General features: G+C 31.9%; 3 protein-coding genes across 5 annotated transcripts in view; 1 reads left to right on the forward strand and 2 right to left on the reverse strand.

The window, feature by feature from the left end:
* Positions 1-3,907, reverse strand: part of LOC148283400 (HEAT repeat-containing protein 5B) — a 155,265-nt gene extending 151,358 nt beyond the window's left edge. Inside the window, exon 1 of one of the 2 annotated variants that reach the window (XM_088223561.1) lies at positions 3,789-3,907. The gene's annotated coding sequence lies outside the window, so the exon portion shown is untranslated. Of the gene's footprint in view, positions 1-1,298; positions 1,316-3,788 lie in introns of those variants that run through there. The other variant, XM_088223562.1, reaches the window with a different exon arrangement.
* Positions 3,908-4,046: 139 nt separating this feature from the next.
* On the forward strand, positions 4,047-7,413 carry LOC148283402 (putative glutathione-specific gamma-glutamylcyclotransferase 2). Its single transcript, XM_088223567.1, has 3 exons — positions 4,047-4,317; positions 4,385-4,619; positions 7,151-7,413. The coding sequence occupies exons 1-3, from the start codon at positions 4,183-4,185 to the stop codon at positions 7,348-7,350; spliced, it is 570 nt and encodes a 189-aa protein (XP_088079693.1). The 5' UTR covers positions 4,047-4,182; the 3' UTR covers positions 7,351-7,413.
* A 2,954-nt stretch (positions 7,414-10,367) lies between these two features.
* On the reverse strand, positions 10,368-20,687 carry Rlip (Ral interacting protein). Of its 2 annotated transcripts, none has more exons than XM_088223565.1 (10): positions 20,483-20,687; positions 19,998-20,133; positions 18,601-18,787; positions 17,965-18,160; positions 15,675-15,784; positions 14,927-15,078; positions 14,678-14,846; positions 13,487-13,611; positions 11,683-11,866; positions 10,368-11,367 (listed from the first exon to the last, which is right to left on the reverse strand). In XM_088223565.1, the coding sequence occupies exons 1-10, from the start codon at positions 20,556-20,558 to the stop codon at positions 10,609-10,611; spliced, it is 2,094 nt and encodes a 697-aa protein (XP_088079691.1). In that variant the 5' UTR covers positions 20,559-20,687; the 3' UTR covers positions 10,368-10,608. The 2 variants fall into 2 exon arrangements, with proteins under 2 accessions (XP_088079691.1, XP_088079690.1); XM_088223564.1 differs by having other exon boundaries at positions 18,601-18,790.
* Positions 20,688-21,354: the final 667 nt, after the last annotated feature.

The raw sequence follows: 21,354 nt of genomic DNA on the forward strand, positions 1-21,354 counted from the left end.
TGGACGTGTAGAGCGAATGGTCAGCAAAAGAATGGCTAAGAATATTTACAATGCGAATGTTGATGGATGCAGAAATAGAGGAAGACATGGCATGACCAAATCCAACAAATACTTGAAGATGGACATGTCAAAAGTCAGAATAATCGGCACGCGTGCATGAAAATATGTATAAATGTAGAGGAAGCGAGATCTGTATGCAAAGATAGAGTGATGTGGCGTTCTATCCTTTCTGTTGGCGTGATGGTTTATTGTTGTTGTTGTTGTTAAGTACTTGCATATCGAGGTGAAAAGACAAAATTTACTAAGCGATTTGTAGCCAACTTAAAAGAAGAGCCAATTAAGGTTTTTTATAAAATTAAAAAATAATCTTATATTTTAAATTATGTAGGAATCACGCCAGTATAAAAGGCGTGTTGAGATTTTTTATTCGTAAAAAAACAAACATAAATGGACTCTTCTGTTACATATCTCATAGTAAATTTTTCCTTTCCACCTTAGATATGTTTAGGGGAAAAAATCTAAGTAGTAAATCATGTTAAATGGCATATTTTTGCATTATGAAAAAATGGCAGACTATCTATCTTATAAAAATCAAGTAGCGGACTGAAAGTGTAAGAATCACTTTCTCCTTTTATTGTATCCAAATCAAATAATCTACATCTGTATGGTAAAAATTCAAGGACATGTAGAGCTACGAAACAATCATCACATTCCTGTGCAATTTCACTCCTTTACACACTTGATACCCCCTGAAATGGGCCCTATAATTTTTAAGTCCCCAATAATTTTCTTCTTATGTGGAACCTGCTTCCCTTTTGGAGTTAAAAATAATACACAGCACAACTCTGTGTCAGTACCTCTTGCGTTTTTCAAAAATAGCTATTCTATTTGTATACCAGATGTGTAAAGACGGCAGATAAAACTTCGCACTTTTAATGGTTTTTGATGGTCTTTGTTCCCATACTAAACAATTTGTCAAAAAAAATTATAGACACGCCAATATTAAATATCAAGTGTGTAAAAAAAATTACTGATGTAGTGCTATAATCCAGGGAGAAAATACGGGAATACATTTGTATGAAGAAAACTCTGACCATGTTTCCTCTTAACCCTTCCCTAACTGTGCCAAAAAATCCGGGCGTTCCGGTGCAGTGTAGTCAATACACATACAAAAATGAGGGATTTAAAATCTGAAAAATGGAACATTCATAGGCAATTGCATCAATCAACTATATTTGAGGTCAAAAGTGATAATATTTTTAATATAATCACTAAAACATGAAAAAGCATTTGCTCACAGCACAGGTCACCTGTCCACCTTCAGCTGAACTCCGAGAGCAACTGGTGTTCTGTGGCAGTGGTACTGGCTGCCCTGCGTCATGCGGGAAATGCTCTCTCTCACTCGAATATACCTGTAGTATTGAGAGTGAGACGTAAAGAGTGTTTGAGACAATCGAATACCGAAAATCTTAACCAAGCATTTATTATATTTACAGAGATATAAAAGTTATTAAATGCAATGTGTTTTAGCACCGTATAAGCATCACCGGGAAGAGAGAGTTAAGTTGGTTACGCAAGTCTAAATGTATAAAACTAACTTATAGGAAACTAATAATACTTAATATGCAATAACACCATTACAATAATCAACATTAAACACAAGTGCATGTTTTGATTGACAAACAACATGAGCCTATAAACAGCGATTTTAGACCTCTTTTCTTTGTCTTCTTGCAGATATGACGATCTGTTCTGCTTGGACTACTCAGTCTCCCTTGATGAGGCCCAACTATCCTTTCATCGCTTAGGGGGTTTTTCAGGTGGGCGCCGTCCGGAAGGCAATTCTATGGCTGCTATGGACACCAGTCTATCACTGCTCATTCTGTTTATGTGATCTCTCCAGATTCTTCTACGGGATCTGCTCAAGTGCACTATATCTTTGATTTCGCATGTTTCCCATATAAAGTCATTTCTGACCTGGTCGCGCATAGTGTTTCCTGTGCAGAGTGTTTCCTGTAATCAATCTGAGGACAGGTTTTTCGTTCTCGTGGTGTTCGCTCATGTTTTTAGGGAATATGTCAAGATGGATCTCACACATGTCTAATATATTCTAACTTTTCCGTCAATTTGCATGTTTTTTTTTTTCCGTATTATCTCTTTTAGACATACTGACTCCTGACACATGAAAGGCATTGTTGACTTGATCTCGGACTTCATTGATCAAACCATTATGGCTGGATATATCAATTCCTAAATATCTGAAGTTGGCGACTTGTTCTATTGATTCATTGTCAATAATCAGTTTACACATTTTAGGTTGTCTTGCTATAACTAAACTTCGTTTTAGGGACTGAAATAGACATATTGAACCTTTGTGATACAAGATGGAATTTGTATAACATGTGTTGTAAGTCGTATTCAGATTCGGCCACTATTGCCGCATCATCTGCATAAATATTAGATTGATGACCTTGTTTCCCATTTTGTAACCCAGTCCCAAGCCAGCTCCTTCTTCTATGATTTCGTCCATAATGAGGTTGAAGAGAAATGAACTCAAGGTATCTCCCTGCCTAATAGCACTGTTTGCTGCTATTTCCCTAGACAATTCATTACTAGCTTTGACTTTTGCCTTACAGTTGGTATAAAGATCTCGGACAGTCTTAGCAACGTATCAGATATATCTCTTTCCAGAAGTATCCTCACGACATCTTTTAGCAACACCCTATCAATGGCCTCAGTGAGATCGACAAAACACATATATGCTTCTTTGTTATATTCAACCGATTTCTCCTTTAGTTGTCTTAGAATGAAGATCGCATCGGTAGTGGATCAATTTCGCCTGAAACCCTGTTGCTTTTCTCTGTTATTAATCTTTCAGAATTTCTTTTAATATATATATATTTCAACAATCTCATAGCATTATTCTGTGCCAACAACGAAAACGCAGAAAAACACTACCAGCATTACAACAGTACTAAAGAGGCCATAAAAAACTACAAATTTCATCATTTCCATATCTGCACCCAGTGGTGTATAGGGTACAGAAAGTTGGAAAATTAAAATCACCTAAATACTGGTGTATTCAATTAGAAATCTTTTAGGCTGATGATCGGCTCTGCGAGAATAAGAGAGTTAATACTTAAGCAGTTTTATTTTGTACCTAAACAAAAAAAAACGCAGTACATAACCACAGTCACTTCATAATAAATCACTGTGATTGTACAGATGGTATATCACAACAATAGTTTTGGACCCAATTTAAAGAATTAATTAATGAGTCATGTCATTTACAAATGCATATTAAACAAACATATTTCAATAAAATCACAAGGCCATGAAATTATGCTTACATAAAAAGTTCGCTCCGAATTATTGATGACCCACAAAAAAGGAAAGAAAATCTATTTCTATTATGACAATCACACAATCTAATTTATTAAGTATTTCATAAATAAGATTTCAATTAGATAGAAAACATAAACGTTATAAATATAGGACACATAAAAATGTAAATCTACTTAAAATCATTGATGATTGTTGGAATAAAAGTGGGAGACAGGAGAGAAGTATACAAGTGGGACAGAATAAAGAAAATAGCAATTAAATTTAGGTAACGAGATTCGTACTTAATCAGGATTCTTATATTTTAGTTCATAAATACACATTACTTAAAAATAAACTATAAACGTCTTAAAGCCGTCGATGTTATTTATTATTAAAAAATTACAACAGACATAAAAATGGTAAAAAAAATTACAATCACGAATAATTGACAATAATTTACTTACCCAAATGTTGAAGAAGTTTTTTTGCAGAATTGTGCACCACTAAATTTACTACAATATAGTAATAAAAAAATTTTTTTTTTTCGTTTTACTGACTGACTGACACATTCAGCCACTTTTGACGTTTCAGCGATCGTTGATTTTCTATTGCATCTTCTTTCTTTTTTACATGCCATAAGATTTTTGTAGTAATACAATAAGTACTTACTTTCAAAAGACTACAAAAATGACGTTTCCATTTGACAGCTTGTTTGTTTATTTGAATCACATGAAAAGGTGTAAAGTAATTTTAATTTCCAAAATTTTAAAATTTTTCACCTTACAATGTTGTAGATAATAGTATTTGCGGTTTTATTTGTTAAATTATCTGTTTTTATTTGGCATACATTTATTCGAAATGTGGATATTTGGTTATGGGTCATTAATTTGGAAAGTAGATTTTCCATATGAAAGTAAATTAGTTGGATACATAAAAGGATACATTAGAAGATTTTATCAGCATAGTATTGATCACAGGGGCGTTCCGGAAATGGTAAGTGGTTCCTTCTTCATGTTTTTCCTATCTAAAATATAATTTTTACCCAAATACATTTTTGCAGCCCGGTCGAGTAGTAACATTATTACCTGGCAGTGAGAATGACACAGTGTGGGGTGTAGCGTATAAAATAAGTGATGCAAATAAAGACTCTGTGCTCGACCACCTTGACTTCAGAGAAAAGAATGGCTATATTAAGGATAGTGTTCTATTTCACCCGGGGTACAAAGATCAGTGTGACGATGAACCATTTCCGTTAACTATATATGTCGCTACAGAGGAAAATGTGTCTTTTGCCGGTAAGCACAGATCAAGTATATAAATATATAGATAAATTAGTTTAAAAAATGTTTTGCTGTAAAGTTAATTTCATTAGTATAATGATTAAATTTTGTCTGTATTGTACATGTGAGAGTATATATCGAGGTTTTATTGGCAGAATGTGTTAAGTCATCAAAACAAGTTCCGAGATAATCACAGTTAAAGCTTTTTCATTCTTTCAACGCATTATTTCTCCCACAATTTTTAATAAATATTTTTTAAGGTTTTGATACAGTAATCTTTATTCAAGCATAGCATAAATTTGAAATCAACATCTTGCACCTATATAAAAAATATTTTAAATATATAAAGACTTTTGACTCAATGTATTCTGTCAGTATAGCCTCGATATGTTCATATATTTACAAAATGTTACCTTTTTTATTTACTGGTTTGATAAGGTTATAGATTATTGTATATATTATATAAAATATATTTTTCAAACGAACTTTTGCATTACGATTTACTCAAATATTTAAATTTTCAAGCTATTTTATTTTAGTCATAAGGAAATGTGTTGGAAAATAGTAAACAATTTGGGATAGAGCGAGATTCGAACCTCGGACCTCCTGATCCGGACACTACCCACAGGACCACAACCCTTTATACTGATATATCATCATCATCATAATTCCATGTCCGCTCCCTAGTTGGAGCATATGGTGTCCACGAAGATCCCCCAGGCATCTCTGTCAACTGCCAGCTCCTGTGCATCCTCCGCTCTTTTTTGTTTGCGTCTCGTAATTCTGACATGAACTGCCAACGAATAGTCAGCAGTGAGCGTCCAAGACTTCGAGAACCTGATGCCTTTTAAAGTAGGCAAGCGTGGTTAATGCTTTTAGGCCAAGCCAACCGTATCACCTCTGCTTGATGACAGTTGTCACCGGAGTTTGCTGCGTCCGTTCTCTTATTACTTTATTCCATACAAAGATACTGATCTATATTTAGATTTAAAGTAATACTATAATATTCTCACTTGTATTATGAATCTATTACTTTAAGATTAAATGAATAAGCTTAGTTATAAATAAGAGACAGGTTGTAGTCTAGTAGTAGTGGGATCAGGAGTCCTGAGATACAAAACCTGCACTACCACAACTTGATTCCCATTTTCTTACAGTAAGTTATTTACAACTCATTTAAAATTAAGAATTGAAAATGGGTAAGTCATAATACTGATAATATTTCTGTGACTTGGATCTGTAAGGGCCAATGTTTTAATATTACAGGAGATTGATTATTTAGCCGTTTTTGGCACTTTAATGCGCTGTTTGACGCCTTTGATAACAAATATCAGTAAAAAATATTATCACACAGATTGTGTATGTACTCAATAGTTAAATATACAAGTTTTTTTTTTAACTATCATCGATCTTCTACAAAATGGTGACAAAAAAATATGAAATCTGACAACAACAACAACAACAACAAACCATCACGCCGTTTCCCCGTAGGGGTAGGCAGAGAGGATAGAACGCCATAACACTCTATCTTGGCAAACAGACCTCGCTTCCTCTACATTTATACATCTTATGCACGCACGACGATTATTCCTACTTTTGACATGTCCATCTTCAAGTATTTGATGGACTTGATCGTGCCATGTCTTTCTCGGTCTTCCTCGTTTTCTGCATCCATCAACATTTGCATTGTAGATCCTTTTAGTCGTTCTTTTTGGCTAAAAAATAAATTACTTAACCTAATATTATTTTGAGTAATTTTGATACCATTCTACCAGACTTAATACTCAAAAAAATATTTTATTTATTCAACATTTTATAAACATATACAATTTATTATCCTTGGCTCTACCCGACCGAGTTTCTCCAGGGTATGCTTGGCTACAACAGTTTAGAGTCTAGAAGGAATGTGTATTTGACTACACATTTTTATCGATTGTTGCGAGGTATGATCGATAATTCTGAAATTATGATGAGCATTGGTTTGTATGTTCCTGATAATTACCCAAGACAGCGTCAGCATAGATTGTTTCATATTCCGATATTCAGGACCAACTTGCCTATGGTTATGCCTGTTGGAAGGGCTACCGCTATGCTGAACAACATCGCCCTAGATATTGATCTGTTCCATGTATCCGAAGGGGTTTTCCGGAGCAGGATTCTTCTACTACTTTGACATGAGTCTCTTTCTTGTATTTTTCTTTCTTTTTTATAATATGTACGTATTGAATATATTTTTGTAATGTATGTGTTATGTTTAAAATAAATTAATTGAATTGAATTTATATACATACAAGGGCAGGGATATTTCCCTAAGGCAATCTCTTCCTACCTAGCCAAGTATAGAGGTTCTATTATCAACAGAAAGGCAAATGTTACACCAAGTATAAATGACCATTGCAATTAGTAAATGGAAGGTCGTAAACTCTGTAAACACCTAGACTTTCAGTCACTTTTCAACCAAAAAAAGCATGCCTGTTTGAGATGACTATGTATCGTGAGTTAGTTCCATAAGAAATAAAATCTAAAAATTTTAATTTACATTTTAGGCGAGGCAAACATAGAGGATATTGCTCGGCAAGTTGAGAGATCTGAAGGACCAAGTGGAACCAATAAGGAATATGTTTATAGACTGGCCTCTGCCATGAGATTAATAGCACCTGATGTTTATGATGACCATTTATTTACCTTAGAAGCAGCTGTTAAAAAATTAGACATTGGTAATAATAATGTACCACAACTTGATTAATTAACCAAAAATTAGGAACAAAATTATTATTTATTTCATGAAATATATAAAAACTATTTTTTTATAATGTATTTATTTATTTATTATAATACTTATACAACATAAACATGGATGTGTCCTCACTGGGATGTCGTGTGGCAAGGACACACTTTACATTATTATTATTTTGAATGCATGGTGTTATTTAATATTTTATTTATTTTCCTTCACAAATCTGACCTACCTATCCTAATTTATAAAAAAAAAATGTACATAAATATTTATTTTATCTTCAAAAACATGTTTATGAACTGTAATATACCTATTGTAAAAAATAACATGTTATCTTTATAGATAATTATATTTTAATGATTAAGTTCCTTATGTGCTGAATATCAGATAACTTATACTTATAAATTTTTACGCTAATGATTATCTAGGTTATAATGTTTAATTCTGATATCATGGAAAATAAAATATAGTACTTTATATTGTCATTTAAAATCATAAGTACTTTTAGTTCCATTAAAATTTCATTTAAAAAATGAATATATGTAGGTAAACTATTTTTTTTTTCTATGGGAACAGATTTTTGAAAAATTCAGGCCTTCATGGTGTAATGGCTTAAACTCAGGTACGAAAGGTTCCGGGGTTTAATTCCCGGCTAGAAAAAAAAAAGTATTTTTTTTCAGGCCTAGGTAATTCACCACTGTAATTGGGCTTCCTGGTCTGTAAAAAATAACAAATAAATAAACAGCATTTTATTGAATCATAGGATTTTTATTAATCGTGTAAGTAAATAATTTGGATATTTGTAGTACTAACTTTGTGGATCATTGTTATATTTTAGAGATATATAAATAAAACAGTAATTTTATTAACAGATTAATCTGTTCATTGTTTTTTTTTACATGTTTAGTTATTATATAACCCTGAAGAGGGCAACGTGCAGTTGCCGAAACTAGTCAGTTGTTTCAGTAAAAAGTGGTTCATAAAACAAAGTAATTTTATTTATATATCTCTAAAATATTTTGATGTTTTTTTTTTCTGGAGTGATTTCATCACCATTACACATTATCTTAATCACATTTTTCAAACTAATGTCAGTTGAGTTAAACCATAAATAGAAATGAAGGAACGTTTTAACATTTTGCACTACATTCTATTATGTAGCATTAGGACAATAATATAATTATAAAATAAACAAAAATAATAAAAATTATGTCAAGAGTAATATTTTAAACAGAACATTAAAAAAAAGTATCTAATCTTAAAGAAATGAAGTCATTGAAGATAAAGTTTTTTTTCAATGCACAACATATTTTTATTCTTCTTCATCGATGATTTCACTAATAGTAACTCCATGTGGTTGAGCTGTAGATGTTCCCGACCCGACAACTTCAGTTTTCACGTTGGTTATTGTTTTACCGTTGGATGTGACTGTCTTCACTCGAGTGGAATAAGTTACTTGCTCTTTACGTATAGAATTTGGAGAACTAAACGGTTCCGCAAATGGAAATTTATGTATTTCAATAACCGATTTTTGTTGAACATTTCCATCAACGGATGATCTCGTTCCAAACCTAGCAAAAGGATCGGATTTTATTTCCTCTGTTGGATGGGTTTTTGATAGGAAAGTACTCTTCAGTTTTCTTAATGCTTGCGATCTGTTATTATCGCCGCGAAAAATTTCTTCTCCAGACATGTTGTCAGGGGTCGTAACGCTAAAATGCTTAGTCTGCTTAGTATCAGTATCTCCGTGGGTAGATTTAACTCTCGTTGTCTCGTACGAAGTAACTCTTACAGTCTTACCGCTATTGTCCATTGATTGTGTATGGTATCGACTGGTGCTCCGGAATTCAATTGCATCGTCCATTGGAGGCATATCTTCTAAAGCCATAAAAGTCTGCATTATTGAAGGCGGCTTGACATGGAGCTCAGACATCTTACAGACAACTCGATTGATCTCTTGCTCATCCATTTCACAAATTGTGTTTAACACTTTCACTCTGTTTTAAATGAAACTGAATTTGGTTTACAGAACTAAACTAACAGCACACAGTAATGAAGGAATCCAAGGTAATGAAAGATTACTCATTGTGTATTGCAATCGACACCTTCAACCACAGATAAGATATGGATACATCTTTGATATCAATTTGCCTATACAATTTAATATTATACATATAGAAACCTACTTACATAGTATGGATTTTTAACAACTGCATTTATTTGCAAAAAAATATTATTTGATATACACAGGATGTTTAACATAAATCACGGTTTTAGTAAAAGCAAATATTTACTTTTTTCAATCACATAATTAAGATTTTTTATTAGAATCACTGTCAGAGGGATCTAGTAGAAACTGAAATGGTTGTGGTGAATGTAATCGTAAAACAGAAGGGGTAGTAATTAATTGTAACTTAAATTAGTAGATGACGTTACAGGAAAATGTGCTTCGGTAATTTTGAAAAATAAAAAATACATATATTAATACACTTATGAAATACTAGGTTAATTTCACTGAATACTTGTTATTGTCGTATTCAGTGAAGTTAAACTAGTTCACCTGAAAGTAAAAATTTAAATTTGTTTTTGTTGCATTTCACTTTTCAGCAATGACAACTGCAGAATAATTAAATTGAAGTTTTTCTCACACAGTTTATAGTATTTATTCCTAAGTATTTTAATATATAGGTACTTAAAACTTGGTGTGATAAAAAACACGTTTGTGTTTTCAATAAAACATAAAAATGCCATTGAGATTTGATTAAAACATTGTAACATTACCAATTTATAAGGAATATAATAATGACATAAAATATCTAAAATAAATATTTTTTAACATAATGTTTTCTTCAGATCAACTGATTTGAATTACCTACATACAACAATTCATTGAACTATTTTTCCAAAATACTTAATTCTATTGTTAATCGATATTACATAAGGTAGGGTGTTATAGTAATTGGACATGCTATGGTAATTGGACACTCTAAATCTAATGGTCAAAAATAAATAAACGTAAGAATGTATCTTTAGTTGCATAGTTGAGTCATAATTTTTTTATTGTACATAATATAAGTAAAATACATAATTTATTTGTCTGTATTTTTAACTAGACAAGTGAAATGGATATCTGTCAAGATGTTTACCCATTTTACTAAATTCATATCATTTGACACATTATTTACACACTTACAACAAAACATATTTAGTCAACAATAATAAAAGATCATTTTGAAATGTGAGTATAAGGAGATATGATTAGTATGGTCAGAGTATTTCATTCATGGCTAGTTGTATTTTAAGCTCGATGCACGCCATTCGTTCCTGGAATATTTGGTTAGCTAACGACAGTCTCTTTTGTTCTAATAACGCATTCTCCTTAATCAGTCTGTGTTTTTCTTCAATTTCAGCATCCGTGTATGTTATAACAGTGCCTTCTCTAACATTGCTATGAAGCGCTGCATTATTTTCTTGTTTGTTCTTGATTGCCATATGACTCCTTAATTTGACTATGTCAAATCTTTCAGAGTTGATTTTTGCTTGGAGTATCGATTTCAATTGTAAATATTCGGCGTGCTCTAACTGTAGTCTCATTAATTGCAATTCTTCTTCGGATAGTTTTGGTTTTTCAACTTTGGTAACATATGTTTCCGAATTGATAGAGTATACCGATTCTGTCATTTCATTTTTGGTTGCCGCAGGTTGTTCGGGAACTTCTTCGTAATGCTCGAAGTTATCCTCAAAACTTTCAACTGGAAATGAAGGTGGGTCCGGCATAATTTCTGATTTTTCTACAGGGAAAGTGATAACTTTAGGTTCAATAACAACGGTAACGGTTTTTTCTACAGGCTTTGGCGGCTGCATCCTTTCCTCCGAAGAAGTGGGATGAGTTGTTATGGGGACTTCATTGGTTAAAGGTTTTTCAAAATGATCGTCTTCGTGAATCGTTTGTTTTTCATCAAGTGATGAATGAGTTTGAGAAGAACAAGATGGATCTGTAGATTTCTGAACAGATCGCAATTTTCTCTGAAAGGATAATAACTTATTTTACTAATTGCATACAAAGTAATATTATTATTTTTTAAAGAAATATTTGTGTTCACAAAATATGCACAAATATTTGTACCCATATTGGTAACCATTTTCAACTAGTAGAAAATAATTCATGAAATTACTATATAATAAATAAACCAATTCTGTAAAATGGAAGTCGCCATATGGTAGAGTGAAGTTTGAACATTTGCTTTACTACTATGAGTCACAAGCTGGTTTCATTTAAGTCAATAATCATTTTAATTCAGAGATACATATCTAACTCTGTGTAATTAGAAATAGCCATACCTTTAGTTGAGTAACAATACGTTGTCCTTCCCAAAGTTGTTCTTCACGTTTTTGTGTAACGAATCCAGCATGCATTTCAGCATGAATTTGATTCAGTAATGATTCTTGTTTCCTCAATTCTTTACTTATTTCTTCAGTCAATTCGGGTAGCCTAGGCGCGAGAGACGTCAGCGGTGGGACATATCTATTTAAACACAAAAAAATTTAACAAATCACAATACGATATTTCCTAATCTTTTCCTTATAGCTTTGAACAGCAATTAGAAATTTCTTAAAAAAAGAAACTTGTTTGAAATAGTCGTTACATAGGAAATGAACACACCTACTAAACATATTATTGAAAAAACCAACTACTGAATTTCTCTTTTTTGTTGGCTTAATTTGTGGGAATGAAGACATTTTAATAATTTAACTGTAGAAAAATAACTATGTTTAAGTCACACAGGTAAACATTACGTAAAAAAAATATCAACTTTACCGTGTGATACTTAAAACTCATTTGTCAAGTTTCATAGAATAATTTCAGAATGGCCTTAATTGTATCAATTAATTATATATTTTGTAATATTTTCATACTAAACAAAATATATGTAACCTAATATTTACATGTATAAATAAGATTTTGAAGCAGTTTTAACATTAAAGTAAGTTATTTATTTGCAATTAAGACAAAGGAATTTTGTTATGCAGGAAACCATTTTGGATTTCTAACATAAGGCTATAAAAGTCTTATCAGTTGGCAAATAATAAACATGAACTGCTGATATGATGAATCCTGACTGTGAACTGTTTTTTTTTTTATACAAAGGGTGTTTTAAGTATTGTATGAGACTTGGTTGCAACCAAATAATTATTTAAATACACATCATTAAGAAAACAAATTAAATGCGTATTAAAAAATCAAAAAGTTTTAGGACAGATATGTATTTTTACTATAATATATTATCCAATTAAATAGCCATTGAGAATGTGTAACAGAATTATCATCAATCATAGATTTGTTGTTTTTTTTTTTTACTAAGAAAAACTACTTGCATTCTCATGATGTACTCAAATCTCAGGGTAATAATTATCTAGAGAAGCCTGTTAGCTCTATTGCATTGAACAAAAGCGTTCCAAATTTTCGGTTTGGTTTTTAGTTTAACAACAAACGTATGGCGGACTGTTTCGGTTTGCGCTTGCAATTCTCGGCCCAAGTACCTACGGCCCGTTGTATTGATGTAAACTGTAGCTAACTTTGTGGTTAATAATCATATATAGATTTTTCTCGATATGGGTGACTATTAGCCATAGGTCATAGGTGTGTTATTACTCTAAGACTCAAATACATATTTTAATTTAGTGGCCATTTTCAGTAAGTTGTAAATAAACATGTTAGAGAATAAGAATCAAGAAACGATAATGTGGAGACTAAACCTCAGACCTCTAATCTGGAGCAACTCAATTGACTCAAACATATTTGTGTACTATGTTTGTAATTTTTTTTATTCAAATATATGTTATTTTAATAGTTAAATAAAAATACCAGAAAATATTGTTAATTCATAATGAAAAATATAATATGTACATTGGAAAATTAAGAAGAATTAATCATATATTTGATTTTTTAAAATTGTGAAAAATTAACCTGGGATAAGCTGAGATAATATCAACTATCGGAATGAACGTCTGTAGACATTATGTCTTTACAGCATACTCTGCTAGATTTTTACAGAACTGTAAGTATTTATAAAGTGTATGCGATTATGTTAACACATATGGGACGGTCTATATAGTAAATATGTAAACAATACTGTTTACTCACTTGGATAATTTCACATCTGGAAATAGTAACTTGGTGTTATAAATGAAGAGGAGGAGCAAGTTCGGTGACATGTTCAATGTCGGTCCTAATAATGTGCCAATGGTTTGTATATTTAACCGATTTGTCTGTGAATAAAATCATTGAATAAAACATCATGTCACAATATCTCAATATTTCTTATGCTTTATGGAGTTGGAACATAATATCATGGGGTGATTAGGTAACTTTGAAATCAGGATTTTTGAGTTACCCACTAAAACACATTTTTGCATCCTCATCCTCAGTCATGATACGAGTATCATTTGGATAATATTATGATGATTTGAATGCACGACTTATCTATCTGTAGAATTCATGGAGGGGGATACACAAATGTGTTTTCAGAGGTTAACTAAAATATTCTGATTTTTAAGTTACCAAGTTGTAGTAATTACCCCGCGATTCATAAGTGTATTTTTAAAACAGGAGTAAAACAAATAAATCAATAAAATAATGTTTTTGCAGTGAAGGACAGATATTTCAAATTTATGTTTATCTGTTTAAATTTATAACAATAAATATGATTTATTTAGAGTTTGAAGATACTTATGTACATGCAAATATTTCGTTTTATTCTTTGTATTAAACCCTCTCCTAGAGTACAACTTTATAGAGTTTATTCTAATTGGACATTAGACATCATCTCAACATGAATTAATGGTGCTCAATGGCAGGTTAGGTAGCAGCGGATGCACTGACGCCAATAAGGTGTATCTATGAAATACTGCACAAATATTCCATTCTGCAAATGTTGTCGGTAGTTCTCTTCGGTGAGTTGTCCTAATTGGTGGGTTGGCTTGCCCGGAAACCAGAAATCTATCACAATACTCTATCATTTGTTAATTTTGAAGAACTTGTGATGTATTATTTTTTTTTTTCATTTAAAGGATTGTAGTTCATTTTTATACAATTACATAAACTTCCCAGTACAATTAAATGCTCTAACTTTTACCTAGTGTAAGAAATCATTTTTATATCCTATTTCCCGTAGAACTGAACTTTCTCATTTGACCATTCTTACTAGTCGTTTGCAATGCAGTTTGGCAGACTGGCAATTAATTTATTTATTAAAGTTTTGGATTATATTTATATCAGTTTCTTTTTATTTTCAAAAACTATCTAAATGGTTATTTTTAAAGTTTTATAGTAAACCTTTTCATTAGCTAAAACGCAGGCCAGGTGAGTCATTAACCAGGACAGCAGAGCCCGGTGGCAAGTCGGAAGTTGGGAGATGAGAGGAATCAGATTAGCAGCCGGCTGGTTGCAAGAGTCTTCAAATAGAGAGCACAGTTCCGTCGTTAGAACTGGTTCAGGCAACTCGCTAAAATAATACGACAATAATAAAGAAAGGTTATCAATCAATTTCGGTGGAACAACAAGTGAAACTATAGAATATCTTACGTTATGAATAATTTGAGAAGTGCACAAGCTGTTGGTATTTCATAATCCATCTCTAACACGGTTTCTCTATCGTTATAAAGCTTCCGTAGAGTAAGAACTCTTTGTTTCGCTGGCTCAATTCTGTAAAGTGCTTCGGAATGTAACCCATGCTCCTAAAATATTTTTAAAAACATTACATCTTACAAATACATATTAAAAATGATTGATATTAGAAAACATAAAAACACATTTATTGAAGGAAGTAATTAAGTCATTTTGTTTTTTTATTTTTCAAAAAAGTTAAACTTTATTACCGAATGATAGGAAAAACTATTCCCTGGTAAGATAAAAGTTTATCAAAAGTTTATCATGATGGTAACCCATGTAAAATATTATATAACTACCATGTTCTCATTAGAACACACAATTTAAGGCTACATTACATTTCAATAAGTATGTAAATAAAGTCCGAAATAAAAATAAAATCATTTTTTTAATGGATTGATTTGTTAGAGATTTTTTTTTATTAAAATGCAGTCATCACAGATTATTTAAAAGGAAACGCAATAAATATAACATTCATGATGTTTATGTGTTTTTAAAACCTTACAAAACAATTTGTTATGTGTCAGAAAGCATAAAAACCAATCATAAAAAATGTTGATGCTCGCCAAGTCTTTGTAAATTTTTTTTCAAAAATAATAAGTATAAAAATTAGTAATAAATCATTTTAGTTTTAAAAATTGGTTAGTACAAATGTTATGTTTACCTGAAGGTAGTCAATGCAGTCTCTCACAACAAGTGGTAAATTAGTATCATCGTGACATCTTGACCTCTCTACTGCAAGGCCGAGAGATACTCCAAAAATAGGTTGGGCAACTGCAAAAATATCACAAATTACCAAAGGTTAAACAAAAAATTACTAGTTGAAACACATTAGAACAATCTGAATTTAAACATACATATTTTTAATTAGGTAATAAGGCAGTATTATTACCTAATTATAATAGAATTCCATAAGCAATGATGAAGTTCAGTGGATTGGTCTTGTTTGAGGGGGTCATGCAGTCATAAGCAATACAAAAATTTAAGTCTTTGGAAGGAAGTTGTCCATTTTGATTCATTTTTTCATACATTTTTGAGGCCATACAACTAAATGTTATTATTTTTACCAAGTGTAAGAAATTATTTTTAAATCCAATTTCCCATAGCACTGAACTTCCTCATTGTCAATAAACAATATTATCTCGTTAATGCACATATTGATATTCTTGTATTACATGTGTTTTGCATGTGTCTATGGGCTCTCAGAGTAATAAGACACCATTGCTGTAGAGACGGCATTTAAGTCTATTGCACAAAAACGTTGCAAATTTTTGGTTTGACAACAAACGTATAACGGACTGTTTCAGTTTACGCCTGAGTACCTACAGCCCACTGTTTTGCTGTAAACCATATCTTAATTCATGATTGATAATCCTAGAATGATTTTTGTCCATATGGGCGGCTCTATTCTGTGGCGCCTTTTTACTCTGAGTATTGGCTAGTGGATGAGCTGCATCTTACAAAATGGATGAGCTGCATCTTACAAAAATAACGTTTACTGTGAACCTATTATGTACCATTGCATTTTTATTGTTGTTGGATTATTGAAACAAATAAAATTTATCTAAATCAATAATCCAACAAATATCCAAGTATCTTTGTATCGGACATTGCCGTCCATATAGAGGAAAAGGGCGAAATGCGCCCTACAGTGTAGCACCGCACATTAATATTATTATTAAACCTAGCGGCCCTTGTCTGGGCCCATAGAGGCAGATGTTAGCTGCACTGGGAAAAACGCTCGACTGAGCACAGTACAACGGGCGGACCCTCCGCAGACTAGTCGCTAAGCAGCGCTGCCGACGCCCTAACTTGAAGAGTAATACGAGTGTTTTTTAGTAATAGGATATACATATGTTTGTTTTTTTCCTCTCTATTTTAGCTTTGAGTCTCGATTTGTGATCTAATAAGCTGCCCCTATAATAAAGACGGTTAATTATGTCACTTGCAGGGGCAGACGTTAGAATATCGAGACTCTAGCCACAAATATGTATGGGATTGTGAGGCACTAGGCCTAACACACCTCACTAAACACTTTTCCACCTTTTTTCCAAGTATGTAGGATTCTTCCCCTTATTGTGTATACGTCAATTGAGACTCGGGGGTGATGCCTACATACTCAATTCATATAAGGCCTTGTAGTGTAATGGTCAGAGCGTTTGCCTGCCATGCAAGAAGTCTCGGGTTCGGTTCCCGACATGGTTGATATGAAATATTTATTGAAAAGAGTGTTTCCACACTAGAATATTTCATAGTCCCTGGACTGGTACCTGAAGCGTACGACTGATCATCTTACCTTCATGTAACAAAAAAAATGTTCAAGATACGCTGCAATTGGTGTACCAATGCAGCGCCTTATGCACCATTAGGTGCGGAAAGGGAATGATGATGAAAATAACATAAACTTCGCTCTATGTTATTTGACAACTCTCAATTGAGTTTTCAATAAATAGAATTACGACGCAACACAATATATTTGTTGCACAATAAGTTTTTCTGGGTTATTATGCCGTGTGTCGTTCGTACTCTCTACCGACGTTTCGGATCGCGTTACAGCGTCCATCATCAGGGTTGATGTTATTTGTGTATGAATATGTGTTACGTTAGGTACTTAGAATTTTTACCGTGTCGTAGTCGTTTTTGTGTGATGTTATGTATTTGGGACTTGTACCGTGTCGTAGTCGTTTAGATTAATGTGTACCATTATGTACTTAGGATCTATACCGTATCACAAATCTGTGTTACATTGCAATCTTTATGCGATTTCTTTATGACTGGGTACCAGGATGTTTTTAATCGCATCCCATCATCTCTGTTTATGTTGTCGGGATGCTTGTAATGGGATGCTTGAACGACACACGGCATAATAACCCAGAAAAACTTATTGTGCATCTTAACGGCCGTGAAAATCTAAGAAGTTTAATCACAATATATTTGTTGTTCAAAATACATACCGCCCAGTGTAAATATTTCCTCAAATGGAACCCCTGCTGCGATAGTAGGTAGAGTTTTACTTCCTTTCTTATCTTTTTTATCCTTATCTTTTTCTTTCACCTTCTCTTTTTCTTTTTCTTTGACTTTATCTTTTTCCTTATCCTTCCCTTTCTCCTTTTCTTTCAGCTCTTTTACCTTTATTTTTTCTTCTTTTTCCTAATAAGAGAATTTCATTTTTTTAAATTACCAGAAAGACAAGAAAATAATTTTATTAAATTTTTTTATGGTAAATAAATCTATTGGAATTGAGTAGATATTAAATTAATTCAAAATATTTCATTGGAATTTCATTAAAAACAACATATTTTATAAGTTAATAAGGTGTAAATAAATGGAAAGCAGATTCAAATGGAGTTTGCTATCATTATTATCACTCCATGTTGGAGCGTATCTTCGTAGTCATAGAACAATGACAGATGTGCGAAAAATGCGACACTGACTTTATTTTATATTTGATAAAATATATATAACTAACCCAAGTATGAAAATAAATACTTTTGTACTTATCAAGTTGTGATAGTGTAATGTTGAAAAATAACATGCGTCATTGTTCTACCATCATGACAATATTATAATATCCAAAATAAGTCAAGTACCTTTTCTCGCTTTTCTTTTTCCTTTCTTAGTTTTTCTTTCTTTTTTTCTCGCTCTGATATTTCCTTTTCTTTTTCTTTCTCCTTCACTTCCTTTTCAACAACCTTTTCTTTGTCTCTTGATTTCTCCCTTTTTTCCTTACTCTTAGAGGGAAACTTAAAAGCCTTGGTTTTCTTAGACTTTGAAGGACTTCTAAAAAAAAAACCTCATTTATATTTACGAAACACTAAAAATTGGATAGTAAATTCACGGGCATGGTTCATGAGAGAATGTAGGAAAATATAAAAACCTCTACTTTTCCATTGAAAGTCACTCTAAATAAAAGCAGTAAATATTATTAGATTTACGCATCAACCTATTAATTCATACAGAAATGCCCAGAGCCCTCAAAAATGATGACACTCAACTGATATCTAAACTCTTAGTAATGCACAACAAGTATTTGGTCGTTCTTCGATCGCCAGCCGGGTGTGACGTGAACTTGACGTTTAAAATCAAAACTAAAATGCTCGCTTGCATCATTCATGACGCTTTCAAGCGTGTTAAAACTGTTCAGATGAACATTGCAAATGGATGGTGTAACTTTTAATCATTAATTATTTGTTTATAAGTGATTAACAAAGTTTAAGATAAATATTAAGATAAAGGTATTGTTTATTTTAAATGTCAAACTACGCTAGGGCGACAAAGCCGAAGCTCTTCTTTCTAACATGTGTGCACTGGTAGGAATATGGTTTTAAAAATATAATAAATGTGAGTGAATATTATTTAAACATTCCCCAACATCCAGTAAAAAGAAATAAGTAAATGGGTAGAAATAAAAGGAATTCAAGGAAAGAATCTGATTGGGATCCATAAAAAACCAATGCTGTTTCGAAACATTTAAATACAAACTTTTTTATATAACAAAAATGGGTATCCTCCCAGTTTTTGTAGCATATGCAGTCTCCCCAAATGCTGCCCTGGTATAAATAAACAAACTCGATAATGGGTATATTTTCGTGTCACTACTTTTTTAAATATTTTACTCTATAGGGTGTGTATATGTGTATTCCTAAGTCAATGGATTCACTTCAGATAGCTAATAAATATGAAACAAATTGAATAACAAGATGCGCGCGAGCGAATGTTCGAATCTGGAATAAATTTTTTAAACAAAAGAACAAACATTTATAAATTCTGTGGTTTTACAAATAATGGGAAGGTACTTACTCCGATAGTACCTACATACATAAAAAACATTTTATTAGAAGTTGTATTACTTATTAAGTGAAATTAATAACACAGTTATACTGGTTTCTAGAACACATACCTTTTTGAAAAATATATTGGTATTGAGTAAAAAACAAATGAACACAAAACCTATCCTTAAGTTGATGATTTAAGAAAAAAAAAATACTTTGTTTCAGCATCTTCTTCTGGAGAACTTTCCCCTGCGAGTGCAGCATATCCTTTATCTTTTTTGGATTCTTTTTTGTCCTTTCGTCTTCCAATCAAAAGATCCTTTTTACTTGGTTTTTCCTCTCCATCACTATCTACAAGTGCATAGCAAAAATTTAATTATAATAGTGAAAAATTAAATACATCCTTTGCCTAAAAATCAGTCCAAGATTCAATGTATTGACATCTGGTTATAAATGTATTCTTAAATCTTCGAGAAATGTAATTCATTTATACAATCCAATTAGTCATTTAAACTTGCTGAAGTATATAAATAATTTGAAATATAATTTAATAACAGCTTAATATTGATCGAAACTAACACAGTTGAAAATAAATTGTAAATATTATAATGAAAATCTCAACTAACTAAAGTAGCTAAACTGACTGAGCAATACTAATAATATTTATTTAGGTACTTATCGAAGTTTCAAGGAAACTCACAATCACTCTCGTTACTTCTTCGCCCAGACTCCGAACTATAGAGACCGGTGAATCCTTCTTCATTATCAAAATCCATTTAATAATCTAATTTTGTTTGCGTTTTGCAATATTCATAAAGTATAATTAATTAAATTTATGTTACAATCTGACAGACGAGATCCATAACTTGACCATAGACAAATACCGAACTTTAGATGATATCTGTAGTCTGTGCTTTAGATGTCAGATAATATGTCAATATTAATTTCTTCACTAGACATTTAATAGTACCTACGTAAATCAAAAATGTTGCTTACTCTTTTATGGATTTTTTGATTCTGATATAGCGTTATAAATGAGTTGTGACAGTTTTTTTATGGAAACTTTTTTTTTTTATGGAAACAAATTAAAATATGAGGGATAATTGCAAGTTTGCAATTTGAAAGATATTCATGACCTCAGTAAAACTAGGACACATTTACTTTCATTCAGTTTGTTATGCTTATAAAAAAAAATGATTAGTCACCAAGTCATTATAATGTCTTCAGGAAAAAAAAAAAAAAGATTTTGTGCAATAAATTATAAAAAAATAAATAGTTACAATTCTCAAAATGTTTTTTTTATAACCGCATATAATAAACTATTAGTCAATGAAGTATATTAATAAACCTCACAAAATGTATCCATTCGATATTTTTAATATTCACTAGAAGGTAGGAACAGTTCATAGTTTACCTCTTCGTTCTAATTCTCAAGGCACTCTCGTAATACCCATCCACAATTCCTCTTTCTTCTATAACTCATATAGTGTTCATGCGGCTCGACTGTGGAATCATCTCCCGTCCACCATCAAAGATGTTACTACATCATCTCTGTTTAAATCACATCTGAAG

The sequence above is a fragment of the Micrasema longulum genome, unplaced genomic scaffold, assembly GCF_059751315.1.
Source record: "Micrasema longulum isolate JH-2025_06_02 unplaced genomic scaffold, ASM5975131v1 h1tg000242l, whole genome shotgun sequence".
NCBI lineage: Eukaryota > Metazoa > Arthropoda > Insecta > Trichoptera > Brachycentridae > Micrasema > Micrasema longulum.